Below are 13,610 nucleotides of genomic sequence, written 5' to 3' on the forward strand. Positions count from 1 at the left end.
ATACAGTTTGGAAAATTCCAGTGACCCTCAAATTTTTTGGCAGCAGTTTGAAAATCTTCTTGTTTAGGTGCCTTCATATATTTATCCTTCAAAACGTCCCAAATAGCTTTTGTAGTCTCAGCTATTATGTTTGTGACGGTCGAACGGCCTACTAGGTATTGGTAAGACAAAGATCTTTTTGACTCGCCTGTTGCCAAGTGTCTTAGTGTAATCGCCAGTCTAACATGAGGTAAGATGGGTTCTCTCCAATTCGTATGTTACTTTTGAATTTTATCATAAAGTAAGGTCAGGATTTCTTGGAATTGGCAAGGTGACATCCTCATATACTGAAAGTACCATTCTTGGTCTTTTTTTTCTAGCAGTGCCAGTAGATTTGCAAAACTTCCTGAAGTATTTTTATTTCGTAAAATGTCACGGACCCACAATCTTCGGTCAATAGAAGATGCCTGAAAAATAAGGTATAGTCAAGATCCTTAAATACTCCATAAGCACAACAGTGACTTTGATTGGACAATTCTGAAATTGGTTTTGCTAGATTGATGCTCAATTCAATTTTATTTTTGTATACTAAATTCACTGTTCAATCGAAATTGCGGTGGAGAAGGGGTAGACAATGGCTTTAACAACAGAGGGTATACTGGTGATTCAAATCACTCCTACTAATTTGTCATTCAAGTAGCCTGCAATACTTGTTGAATTTTTGTTGGTTGGATAAAAAGTCTATTGAAAAAGAAAAATGAAAAAAGTCAAGTTTAAATCAATTTATTTTATTTGAAGACAAATTTCACATCAAATTGAGATATTTGAACTAACCATGAAGCCTGAGGAAAAATGTAGAAACTATCTGACTTTATTATAGCAGTTTAAGTAATAATAATCTTCTTTCATAAATTTGAGTCAAAACAAGATTAAATTGTGAACTAGCTGTGAGTTTGGACATTTATTATTTTTATTTGTCATTTTGATATTGTTGGTAAATGTGTTTTTGCTGTCAATAAATAATCACAGATAAAAAAGAAAAATCAAGATCGAAATTCTAAGCTGAAGTATAGACAGGTAGAAAGTATGACTACCTTCAGGTAACATCAAATTGAGATTGTTGAACTAACCATGGAACCTGAGGAAAAGTGTGGAAACTATCAAATTTTATTTTAGCAGTTTCAGTAATAATGATCTTCTTTCATAAGTTTGAGGCAAAACAAGATTTAATGGTGAACTAGCTGTGAGTTTTGCCATTTTTTAGTTTTATTTGTAATTTTTGACATTGTTGGAAAATGCGTTTTTGTTGTCCATAAAAAATCACAAATTCAAAAAAAAAAAAATAAAGATCAAAATTATAATCTGAAGTATATACAGGTATAAAATATTACTACTTTCAAGTAACATCAAACTGAGATTGTTGAACTAACCGTGAAACCTGAGGAAAAGTGTGGAAACTATCAGATTGTATTTTAATAGTTTCAGTAATAATTATCTTCTTTCATAAGTTAGAGGCAAAACAAGATTCAATGGTGAGCTAGCTGTGAGTTTTGCCATTTTTTATATTTATTTGTCATTTTGATATTGTTGGCAAATGTGTGTTTGTTGTCAATAAATAATCACAAATTTAAAAAAAAAATCAAGATCAAAATTCTAAGCTGCAGTATAGAAAGGTAGAAAGTATGAATACCTTCAGATAACATTCCTCCCCTTAAGAGTACCTGAAAATAATACTTAAAATGTAGGTTTTGAACATAGAGTAGCATGAAAATGATCACATCCCCACAAAAAAAAATAAAAAAATTGGATGGACCCACTTTGAAAGAGAATTCTGAGATTGCCAATGTTTTTTTTCCAAATTTAGGAAATATATTTGCATGTCTTTAAGACCTTATAAGTTGGGATTGAGCAAAATTGTGAAGCTGAAAACAATTTTGCTGTACTTCCTTTAAGCTGAAAATCTATTTTGCAAGGTTTCACTTTTATAACACACATATTTTTAAAGGTCATCAAAGGTGAGGACCCTCTAGAGGGAGAAGGAGTAGAGGTAGGTACTTCAAAATACCTTCCCAGGGCATCCTTTAGCCTGTAGACCCATCCCTGAAAGTTCCATTTCCCTAGCCTAACCCCTTTCCAGGATACCCAAAAGTAGCTAAAGTAGAATTTTACCAAAGTGAAACCTTGCAAAATAGATCTTTGGCTTAAATGAAGTACAAGCAAATTAGGTAAATTTTTACCCAATCATATTATTGACTTATTAATAAAGTGAATATACCACTCAATGCTTTTTTTATGCTCTTTCCAAATATAATAATCATTTTTGTTGGAAATGAATTTTACCTCCACCCTTATATACACCAATTCAGGGTATATTTGCACAGTAGGGGGGTGGGGAAAATTTTATTTATGATGTAAATGGGAGGTACATTTAAACTTAACCCCCACCCCCTACTGTGCAAATATATACCCTGAATTGGTATATATAAGGGTGGGGTAAAATTCATTTCTGACAAAAATGATTATTATATTTGGAAAGAGCATAAAAAAAGGATAGAGCGTATTTGGAAAGAGCATAAAGAGCAATGCCAAAAAGTAATACTTGACTTCTCTTCTTGAGTAAATATAGATCTAATAGTTTTTTCTGCTTTTTGCTCAATCCCATATTTGCGTTAAAACGGGTACACTGGGCCGATTTGATATGGACAGTTCTGCGTTATTGCTGCATCCATTATGCGTGAGAAAAAAAACCGGATCTGTGTGTAAGGAAAGCTCTTATAAGCCGTTCTTTCAGTTAAAAGGAAGTTCTTAGAACGGCGAAATAAAACGCAATTTAAGAGTAAAACCGAGAAAATCTTTTTAGTACTAAGAACGACGAACGATGAAAACGAACGCAGCTATTATTGGTAAAGTTTCTTTCTCTTAAGCGGGGCTCCCACGGCGTCAATAAAGTTAATAAAGTATTCCGCAAAGTTACATACCGTAAAGTTTGTCGCGCTCACACATGAATTTTACCTTCCTGACTTTATGTAAATTTTTTGAAGCAACTAATTTGAATTATTCACACGTTCATTCTTGAATATATCTGACATTATTTTTTGATAACTTTTTCAATTTAATAAGTTAGTCTTAAGTTAGATGTTGTTGTTACTTTAAAATTTACTAAAGAAGGCTCTGTTTCAATGTTTCACATATTAAAGAAAAAAGTTTAAGACTGGCTATCTAATTAGGCTAGTTTCTTTTATCTGAATGGATATTTTTTACAAGTCTTCTCCTATTGGATGAACTTTCCTGGACTTATGGAAAAAGTTAAATAAAGTTTAACTTTTTACGGACAACCATATAGTCAATAAAGTTACAAGAGGAAAACGGTTTATTAACTTTATGGACAGCTTTATTAACTTTATTGACGCCGTGGGAGCCCCGCTTTACATTAGGTCTTCATGGTAAATGAGATCTAATAGCCAACTGGTTGGCTAATCTAAATGTGTATATAGCTGAGACTTTAATAGCAAACTAGTTAGCTAATTCTAGGCTCTAACATGTCTTAGAAACCTTATTAATAGGCCTAGCTGACTAGTTGACTAATTTTCAAATGAAGGTTATATATACATGGGATCTTAGTAGCTAACTAGTTAGCTAATTTTAAATGTGTAGGCTACAAGAAACTGTTTTGATAGCTGACTAGTTGGCTATTTTAAACTAAAGTTTATGTATACATTGAACATTAATAGCCAACTAGGCTAGTTAGCTAATTTTATATTGTATATAGAACTCTAATTTTAGCTGACTAGTTGGCTAATTAAGGCTGCAATGTATATACAGGTGAGATCTAATAGCCAACCAGTTGGCTAATTTAAAGATTGTATATATATACACAGTTGTTCTTATTAGCCACCTAGTTGGCTAGACATTTTTTTATATATATAATGCTTGGCTAAGGTTTTTTTCTTTATATATAGACTGTACTATTTTCATTTAGCTGTATAGTGGATGTCCAGCCTACACATATTTATAAGTAGTAGGCTAAATATGTCACTCAGTTATATATTTCTGTATATAAATTATATAGGCCTAGTCAGTGAGTTGCACATATTTATAAGTAGTAGGCTAAATATGTCACTCAGTTATATATTTCTGTAGATAGGCCTTGATAGGACTTAGATAGGCCTAGTCAGTGAGTTACACATATTTATAAGTAGTAGGCTAAATATGTCACTGAGTTATATATTTCTGTATATAACTTATATAGGCCTAGTCAGTGAGTTACACATATTTTAAGTAGTAGGCTAAATATGTCACTGAGTTATATATTGCTGTATATAACTTATACAGGCCTATTCAGTGAGTTACACATATTTATAAGTAGTAGGTTAAATATGTCACTCAGTTATCTATTTCTGTATATAACATATATAGACATAGTCTTTGAGTTACACATATTTATAAGTAGTAGGTTAAATGTGTCACTGAGTTATATATTTCTGTATATAACTTATATAGGCCTATTCAGTGAGTTGTGTATATTTATAAGTAGTAGGTTAAATATGTCACTGAGTTATTGCCTTTGCAAAACAAAAGTGATCCGTTTATCTGGCCTCCACCAGGCCATTCAGCGTGTCCCCAGGTGGCGATAGGGGAACGCTCTAGATATGTAGGGTACCTCCATAGGAAGCACTGACCAAGGGGGGACCTTGTCCCTGGGGGTCCATAATAGAATCTGGGTTACCCTTGCCCGAGGTCATAAATACAGGCGGAGGAGGAAGAAGGCCCCTCAAATGTACACTCAAAAGGGCCACTGGTTTGTCCACAAGTTCCATGAGTTGCAAACCTTCTCCCAGCAATGGGTTAAATTGCATGGTGATGCAGAACACCATCGCGGGAAGATCCTCTATAGGAGGACAACTGTGGTAGGGCGTAAGATCCAGATCTATGGACAACGGCCTCTGCAAAGGGTTGCCTCAACCTTTTCAGGGTACCTGCAAGACTGGGGACCTTGCGGTAAACTCTATTCCCACTTGAGGAGTGGCACCCCTCGAGGAAATTATAGCCTAGTAAACGACACAGCATTTGCACAGGATTCTGACTAAAAAGGACAATTCTTCTGGGATTGGTACGTTTTGATGGGCATCTTTGAGCTGAAAAACCTCTTCCTAGCTAATTTATCTATTACGGGTTGCCTCCCCGTAGTAGCATAATATTTGTAGGCATGAATATATAATGAGTCAGATGTAATAGACTTGAGACTGTATTTTCAGGATTTCAACTCTTATTGATAGAAGAGCATTGCTAAGTGCTGAAAACTATGTTGTGACCAAGATTGACCTAGTATTGCACGCAGCCTCCAATCATACTGGAGGTCCCAGGGACTTCTTGCTGTCCGGTTCTAAGCCGGCTTAAGCACTTCGGTGTAGACTTGAGAAGATATGTGATCCCCGTCCTGCACTGGTATCCGGGATCATTGCTTTTCCTGAGGCAAAAAAAATTTCAATGATTTAAAGAACATGAAAATTGGAACTTGGAATGTTACGACATTAAAAAATGACTATCATATCAACATTTTGACTGACGAATTCAGACGATTCGAACTGGACTTATTAGGAGTTTCAGAAACTCATATCCCAGGGGTAAGAAGCATGAAATTGGGTGATATAGAATTTGTTTACTCAGGCAGGAAGGATGGGTTACATTGACAGAGAGTAGGGCTCATGATGAATAAGGAAGCTGCTAAGTCTTGTTTAGGCTGGAAAGGTATTAATAATAGAATACTAATGGCTCATTTTATGACTAGAAAGTTCAGGGTATCAGTTATAGTAGTATACGCCCCTGTAGAACCGACTGATGGAGATACTAGTGACTCAGATGAATTTTACTTACAGTTACAGGAGCAAATAGACAAGGTCCCAGGTAGAAATATGATGTTATTACTGGGAGATTTTAATGCCCAGGTTGGTAGAAATAAGGATAGATGGTATCCCAGCTTAGGTAAATTTGGTGTAGGAAAAGAAAACAGTATTGGATACAGACTTTTGCAATTTTGTAGGTATAACTATCTAGTTATAACCAATACGGTGTTTGGTCATAAAGTGGCTCATAGGTTAACGTGGTATTCACATGATGGTAAGACAGCAAACCTTATTGATTATGTTATAGTAAACCGAAGACTGGCAGGATCAATACAAGATACTAGGGTATATAGGAGTGCTGTTATTGATGTTAAAAGTAAAGGTCACCATCTGGTAGAGTCAAGGGTTCATTTAAAGGTGAAATTTTGGAAGAGTAACTACCTCCCAGGAAGTTATGATGTTAGTTGACTCCAGGATGAGAATTTGAGAGAAAATTTTCAGGAACAATTCAATACTAAACTTCAGAGTATTAAATTTGAAAATGTGGAAGATGGTTGGAATACTTTTAGAAAAATAATTTTTGAAGTTGCTGAAGGTGTATTAGGGAAGAAAGCTAGAACTGCAGCTAAAAATATTAGTGAAAAAGCTTTATGTTTAATAGAAAGGAGAAAGGACTTGTACAAGAATTATCTGAGTGATAGATCGTACAAAAACAAAAGAAATGTAAAGAAAGTGGAGAAAGCATTGAAATATGAACTAAGGAGGTGTGAAGTGGAGGCCATGGATAAAATTGCCGAGGATTTGGAAGATGCAGCTAGGCAGCATAATATTAAAATATTGTACTGGCATGTTAATAAATTGAGAGGGAGTAGTCAATCTGGACTGGTCCCAGTTAAAGATAGGAATGGGGTGGCAATTAGCGATAAGGAAAAAGCTAAAGCAAGATGGGCCAAACATTTTGAGAATTTGCTAAACCAAGATAGAGTTGCAGGAAACAATATAGAGTAAAATCAAAATGTTTGTGATACCTTGGATGTGAAGGAAGATCTGTTTTGTAAGGAAGAATTAGCAACAGTACTAAAAGGACTAAAAAACAATAAAGCTCCAGGTGCTGATAGTGTAGTAAATGAGTTTCTTAAATATGGTGGCTCTGAGGTTAGAAATAAGTTATTGAAGATTATGAATATGATTTTTGAAAAAGGGGAAGTACCTAACGATTTTAGGAAAACCTTAATTAAGCCACTTTATAAGAAAGGTGGTAAAAGTGAGTGTGGTACTTATCGATGCATTAGTCTGGTCTCTGTAGGTAGCAAATTGCTTAGTAATATGATACTTTTTAGACTGAGAGATGCTGTAGACAAAGTTTTAAGAGAAGAGCAGTGCGGTTTTAGAAAAGTAGAGGATGTGTTGACCAAATTTTCACTCTTAGGTTAATAATTGAGAAGTGCCTACGTTTTCAAACACCTTTGGTCCTCAGTTTTATAGATTATGAGCAAGCATTTGATTCTGTTGATAGAGGAGCTTTAGTAAAGGTTTTATCCTTGTATGGTATACCAGACAAATACATTAAAGTGATTAGTGCTATGTACAAGAATAACACTGCTGCGGTTAAGGTAGGAAATGAGGTTAGCAGCTGTTTTTGTATTAAATCAGGAGTTAAACAGGGTTGCCCCTTTATATTGATTATTTTGATGGACTTTGTCTTAAGGAGCACAGGAAAGGCAATGGGAGACCGCGAATCAAATGGGGTGGAAAAAGTCTCCTGGACTTGGATTATGCTGATGATTTAAGCATCCTAGATGAAAGTGTGAGCAAAATGAATGAAGTTTTAGAGGTTTTTTGAGTTCAGGGTGCTAGTATTGGTTTGAAAATTAATGTTAGGAAGACTAAGTCACTAAGGCTAGGAATAAGTGAAGATGAAAAGTTGACGTTTAGTAATGAAAAGATTGATCAAGTGGGCAGCTTCACTTACCTTGGTAGTATTATTAGTAAAGATGGTGGGAGTAGTGAAGATGTTAAAAATAGAATAGCCAAGGCTCAGGGTGTTTTTTCACAGTTAAAAAAAAGTCGGGAAGAATAGGAAGATAAGTCTGCAAACCAAGATTAGAATCTTAGAAGCTACAGTGATGACAGTGGTCAAATAAGGCTCTGAAGCATGGACGCTCCGAAAAGTGGATGAAGATTTGCTAAATGTTTTCCAGAGAAATTGCTTAAGGATTGTTCTGGGTACCCGGCTGACTGACCGTATTTCAAACAATAGGCTATACAAAAAATGTGGTTTAATACCGCTTTCTAGGTCTATAATGAAAGAAAGGTTGAGGTGGTTAGAGCATGTTTTGCGGATGAAGGATGACAGATTGCCGAAGATTGTTCTTTTCGGCCAACCATCTTGGGCTAAAGGGAAAGCAGGTCGTCCCCGTCTGGGGTGGGAGGACGTCATAAGGAAAGATTTAACGGAAATGAGAACTTAGTGGGTGGGTTTAATAAGGGAGGCTTTGAATAGATTGGGATGGAGGAGCTTGCGTAGCTGTGTTGGCCTCAGGCGGCTTGGTGCTGTGGTGAGTTTTTAGTAGTAGTAGTAATTGACAATAGTATTGAACCCGTTACAAAAAGGCCTTTAAGACTAGCTGCTAAAAAAGCAAAATTAGCTTTGAAAACTTGCAGTTAATAATTTCATTTTATTTCGTTTGAATGAATTCATCCTCTCTCATCATTTTATTTATCAGTCCTGGTTGAACTTCGTTGAAGTAAGGATACTGGGGCTGTTTTAAAGGTTTTTTTTTTTTAAGCGTTTTTTAAAAGCATTTTTAGTTTAAACTTCGTATTTTAATGTAAGTTTGTTTTTATATATATTTTTTTCTTTAATGTTGTGCTAAAGACGGCCCTTGGACATAGGGCCGAAATATTCACCGATTTAAATTGTACTGTCTTGGAAAAAGTTTCCCTATTGTTTTTAAGTTGTGTTTGTTTGATATGGAAAGGTAGTATATATTTATAATATCTTTTATATATATATATATATATATACATATATATATATATATATATATATACATATATATATATATATATATAATATATATACATATATATATATATATATATATATATATATATATATTATATATATATATATATATATATATATATATATATATATATATATATATATACTTTAGATATACTTACTTTTGAGAAGTCATTTGAACAAGTGCCAGTTGAAGAGATCTCAAGGTTCTGGTTGTTTTTCACTTTTAGTAGTAGCATATATAACTTTCTTTTCCGGCCGGTTTTCTGCTGTTTTCTTTTTCTAGTTTGCTCTAAAGTAGTTTACAGATTGATTGTTTTTAGGTAGAGTGATTTAATAGGCATAGGTAAGGCTTCAATGTTTTCTGGTGCCCAGTTAGGCAGGCTCCTCTCTTAAAAATTTCTAGAGTATCCACGGGGACCAATTGACTTAGATGTATACATTACAAAGATATTTTACGAAATCTATGAAACATATTCCAGCATATTGACACTTCTGCTTCGTTTAATCAGTTGTAACAAGGCAAACTTGCGTCATTACTTCATTTTATTTCAATTTTGAAATAAAAGTCATAAGCTTCAAGCTATAGAAACTAACAATAACACTTCCCAGGCAAAAGTAGAATAATTGTAGCTTTATCTACATTTTTGTTAAAATTAACATTGAACACTTAAGTTATTTAGTGCTAGGGAAAAAGAGGCAAATAAAAGTATTTCTAACAGCTAAAGGCTGTTAACATAGTTCAATGTTATTCAGCACAATGCTATTCAGCACATAGTTCAATTTTGTTCAGCATCAATGGTATTGTGGCTGCGCTCAGTTGACAGCTCATGGTGTTAGGGATTTTCAGACATTAATATTTATGGGGCGAATATAGCTAATGAACCTCAAACAGAACACTGTTCTGTTTTTCTCACATTCCTGGGTTGTAGGGGAAACAATAAGAAGAAAAATAATAAAGGAAAGAATAAGAAGGAAAAAAGAAGCAACATGCAATATGGATACCCAAAAGAGAAGGAAACAGCTATGGACTCTTCCAATATGGCAAGGTGTGATCTGTTATCTATAATTTCTGCTCATGATGCTTAAGGTATAGACGCGTTATGACTGTCAGGGCAATATTCAGGATGAGACTCAACCTAAATCTCTGCATTGGAATTAAAATCAAAACTCCAAGGCTAATAAATGTATTGGTAAAATTTGCAACAAAAATCACCACTAGTAGAAATATAAGCCTGCGCTCGTTTTGATGTCCATGGGGGTGTACGTGCGTACTCAATTCGTTCTTTTACTTTGGATGTAAAAATGGCAATAAAAAATATTGAGAAAAAAAGAAGAGTAGGTTTTGTTGAAACAAAATCTAGAAAAGTGATGCTTTAAAGAAAAATAAAGATTTCAAATGAAGTCTTTGAATCCTCATTCATTTCTGAAAATAGCATTGAATTTTTTAAACAGGAAACAAATCGTATTTCCAATTTTGATGCTTCTATTTAGATAGTTAATATACTTTTTTGTTTTATATCATTAAATAAAAACAAGGCCTTTTAATTGAAAAAAGAAGTAATATGAAAACTTGAAATGAATAGAAATTGTTCCCCATGTGAGGGGGACTATCATCGTTATTTTCAACGTTTGTACTCGACCCAATTAACTTAAAGCTCTTGCTCAGCAGGTTCGCCAATGTAAAGAGGACTAGTTAGCGACTATCAGCCTTCTCCAAGTTGCCAAGTTGTTGTTGAATATTAGCTTCTGTACATGCCATAATTCAGAGAATTCAAGTGGAATGTACTTTCATTGTCTTCTTTGTTTTCATTGTATTTTTTGTGTTCTAGTCTTGTTGACGCCAAAGTTTCTAAACTAATAGTACGGAGAGACGTCCAGAAATCCATGACATTAGAATTGAAAGTCATTTCGTCAATTATTGTTCAGAAGCCGAATCATGACTTCGAAGTAATTGCACTTATGACTGAGACGAAAGTCATCCAAGGAAAAAACTTAAACAGAGAAGGTCATGCAGTTAACGACTGCCATGCCGAAATTCTGGCCAGAAGATGCTTTTTAGATTTAGTTTATACAAAGTTAGAAAAGTCCAAAGGTGAGAAACATTGCTGAGAATTGTAAGCACTCAATTTATATTTAAAAATACTAATTTCATTTGATTACTATAATACAGTAGGATTGAAGTGCTAATCTAGCGTAAATTATTACGAATAAAGTACGAACTATTTTAAGTTTTAATCCTGTGCACAAAGTTGGTGTTGGTCAGCTGTGAAAAGTCTGGCATGTTCAAAACTAGTTGACTATAAGTGGTTAGGACTAATGATGGCATAATTTTTGTGCCTTTGCCCTTCCTTGCACTTGAAAGTAACGGAAACATTTATGCAACATTTTGGGTCATGCTAAGTCACTGAGCTAAATACCACTGGTGTTTTTTCTTTTCGCTACTAGCGCTAGTTTATACTTATAAATCTCTCATGCCCTTTCGATTAACTATATTCCTAGTAAGGCAATTACTACTCCAAGCAGGCCCATAGTCAATACTCTTTTCTTTTTTATTAATTTGATGGTGAGGGCGTTTGTGGCGGCTGTTTCTACGCATTGGAACGGGTTGATGGGAATTTAAAATCCCTTTGCGGTGTATGCATATATGCAAGTGTCTATAGAAACAATACTGATATATAGATATATTGATGGGAATTTTAAATCCCTTTGCTTGTATATGCGTGGATGCAAGTGTCTATGGAAACACTACTGATATATTGATGATTAATGCGCAATCATGACTGAATGGTACCATCTACTATGGTGCCCTGTCATTGTCAAAGCCTTGCAGGTAAAAGTAGGGATTTCTCGTCCATGCATGCTTCAGTGGTTTATTTTTGAACTGTTATGTAACCGGTTTCTGAGTGTTTTACAAACGAGGACTCCCCTTCCGCAATTACTCCCTGCATTTGTACACACCCTTGGCCCTAGTGCCACCGGCGAATAAGTCCTAATGGCCATCTTGGCCCTAGTACCACCAGCGACCAAAAGCCATAGCTTTTGGTCGCTAAATCTTGCACTTTATTCCAATTTTGAAGAATGGATTTCCCCTTACTTTCAATAAAGGTCTTGATATGAGGAGTGTAGAATGTGTAGGTTGGCTAAGAGGATTTAAAAATTATATCCATTTTGTTTTTAAAAAGATACATAGCCATCCTTATGTTTGATAAACTACTATTAACAATTATAATAGTATTGTTATCACTTTCAATTGTGTGAGGAAATCCAAGGTTACACAAAATACTTTTTATATTAATATGGATGCGTCCAACATGAATATGTTGATAATTTTATTTGTGTTCATTGTGTCGAGTCTCGAAGAACACTACCGTCGGGTGTGATTTCCAAGTAGGATTCAAGTTGATTTAGTGAAATTAAGGCACCGCTCTCTGTGAAAGGTTAAGCATAGCTCTGGTCTAAACGTACAGTGGCAATTCGTACAATACTCACATCTCGAGTAATACAATGAGATTTTGAGAACATTCAATCAGTTATTCTCTTTTGGAATAGTTGTCAATATCGATCTAAAGATTGCAATGTCAATTTGTATATGGTTCTATAAGATTTATCAAAGGTTAGAATTGGGAATGTTATTCCATTTACTTTGCACTCAATATTGGAAAGTCCAAACATTTTCAATTTGTGTGAGAGCTTGTCAATAATACTATGTATTCTTGAAAATACCATCGAGGAGGACCCCTTTATATTTCTTCTTGAATTTGGTGTTCGGAAGGATTTTAGTTCATAAGTCACTTGTTTAATTAAAATCATAATACAGAGGGCTGGAGACATTGTATTTAAATTTCACATAGAAATAATTAGGGATTATGTCTGTGTTAAACTGCTACCCAAGAGTCAAAATCAGACCTGCATTTAAGCTAAAGAAGTAGTAACTATCTCTTGCCCCTCTAAGTTCAACTCTTTAATATTTTCTCAATCTGATAGACTCCACTCTTTGTTTTGACACTTTGAAGTTCTTAGTCATAAATCCTGTCTATAATCTCGTTATATTTGGTATCTTATAGACGATACACCCCAGGTTTAATGGCTAAGACTTTTGACACTCTAAAAAGCTCAATGAACCATTAGTAGCTCCCCTTTTCAGAACCTTCAGTGGATTGATTGATTTGAACTGAAATCACCGAGAGGTTTTATTTCTTTTATTTCACTTTCATTGGAATGTTGTTTAAGAAAAATGTCAAGCGTACTTTCATCGTTGCCTTGATGAACTTCAATTGGATAGAGAGCAATGGGGACGTTAATAGTAAATTCGCATGATTTTATTCAGATCCTGAACAAAACCAACAGTGTTTTTAATGTACAATATCTCGGAATGAGAAGGTGAATAGTTTTGATGGATCATTTTGCCAATTCAACCTTGTCTTGACTATGACTATCAAAGAGTTATGTTGTATTTCTGCAATACCTTTTTTACAAACGGATTAAAAAATTCACTACCACGATCTTTTTTATTGTTTCTATAATGATCCTGCTCAAAAATACCTTCTGGAGCTTTGCCAACTTTGTCACCTCGCACCTTTTCGTCACCTTACAAGAGGTAAATCACCAGGGATTACGCTTGTACGGTCTGTTTTGACGCCTTTGAATCTCGTATAGAGCCAAAAGATCTTTAAGGGGATTTTTATTAGGTTTTTCAATAATGATTTCCATGAATCCTGCGATTTCGAGCTAGAGTGTGAGTTGGTTTATTATGAAGA

At 34.6% G+C, this 13,610-nt stretch overlaps 1 protein-coding gene across 1 annotated transcript in view; it reads left to right on the plus strand.

Annotated features, from left to right (window-relative positions):
- Nucleotides 1–224: 224 nt before the first annotated feature.
- LOC148956202 (double-stranded RNA-specific editase 1-like) overlaps nt 225–13,610 on the plus strand; it is a 59,055-nt gene continuing 45,669 nt past the window's right edge. The window contains exons 1-2 of the mRNA XM_089089786.1: nt 225–229; nt 10,683–10,945. Coding sequence (XP_088945912.1) covers nt 225–229; nt 10,683–10,945 — 268 coding nt within the window. The remainder of the gene's footprint in view (nt 230–10,682; nt 10,946–13,610) is intronic.

The sequence above is a fragment of the Artemia sp. Qi Xiang Cuo genome, chromosome 1, assembly GCF_049724085.1.
Source record: "Artemia sp. Qi Xiang Cuo chromosome 1, ASM4972408v1, whole genome shotgun sequence".
NCBI lineage: Eukaryota > Metazoa > Arthropoda > Branchiopoda > Anostraca > Artemiidae > Artemia > Artemia sp. Qi Xiang Cuo.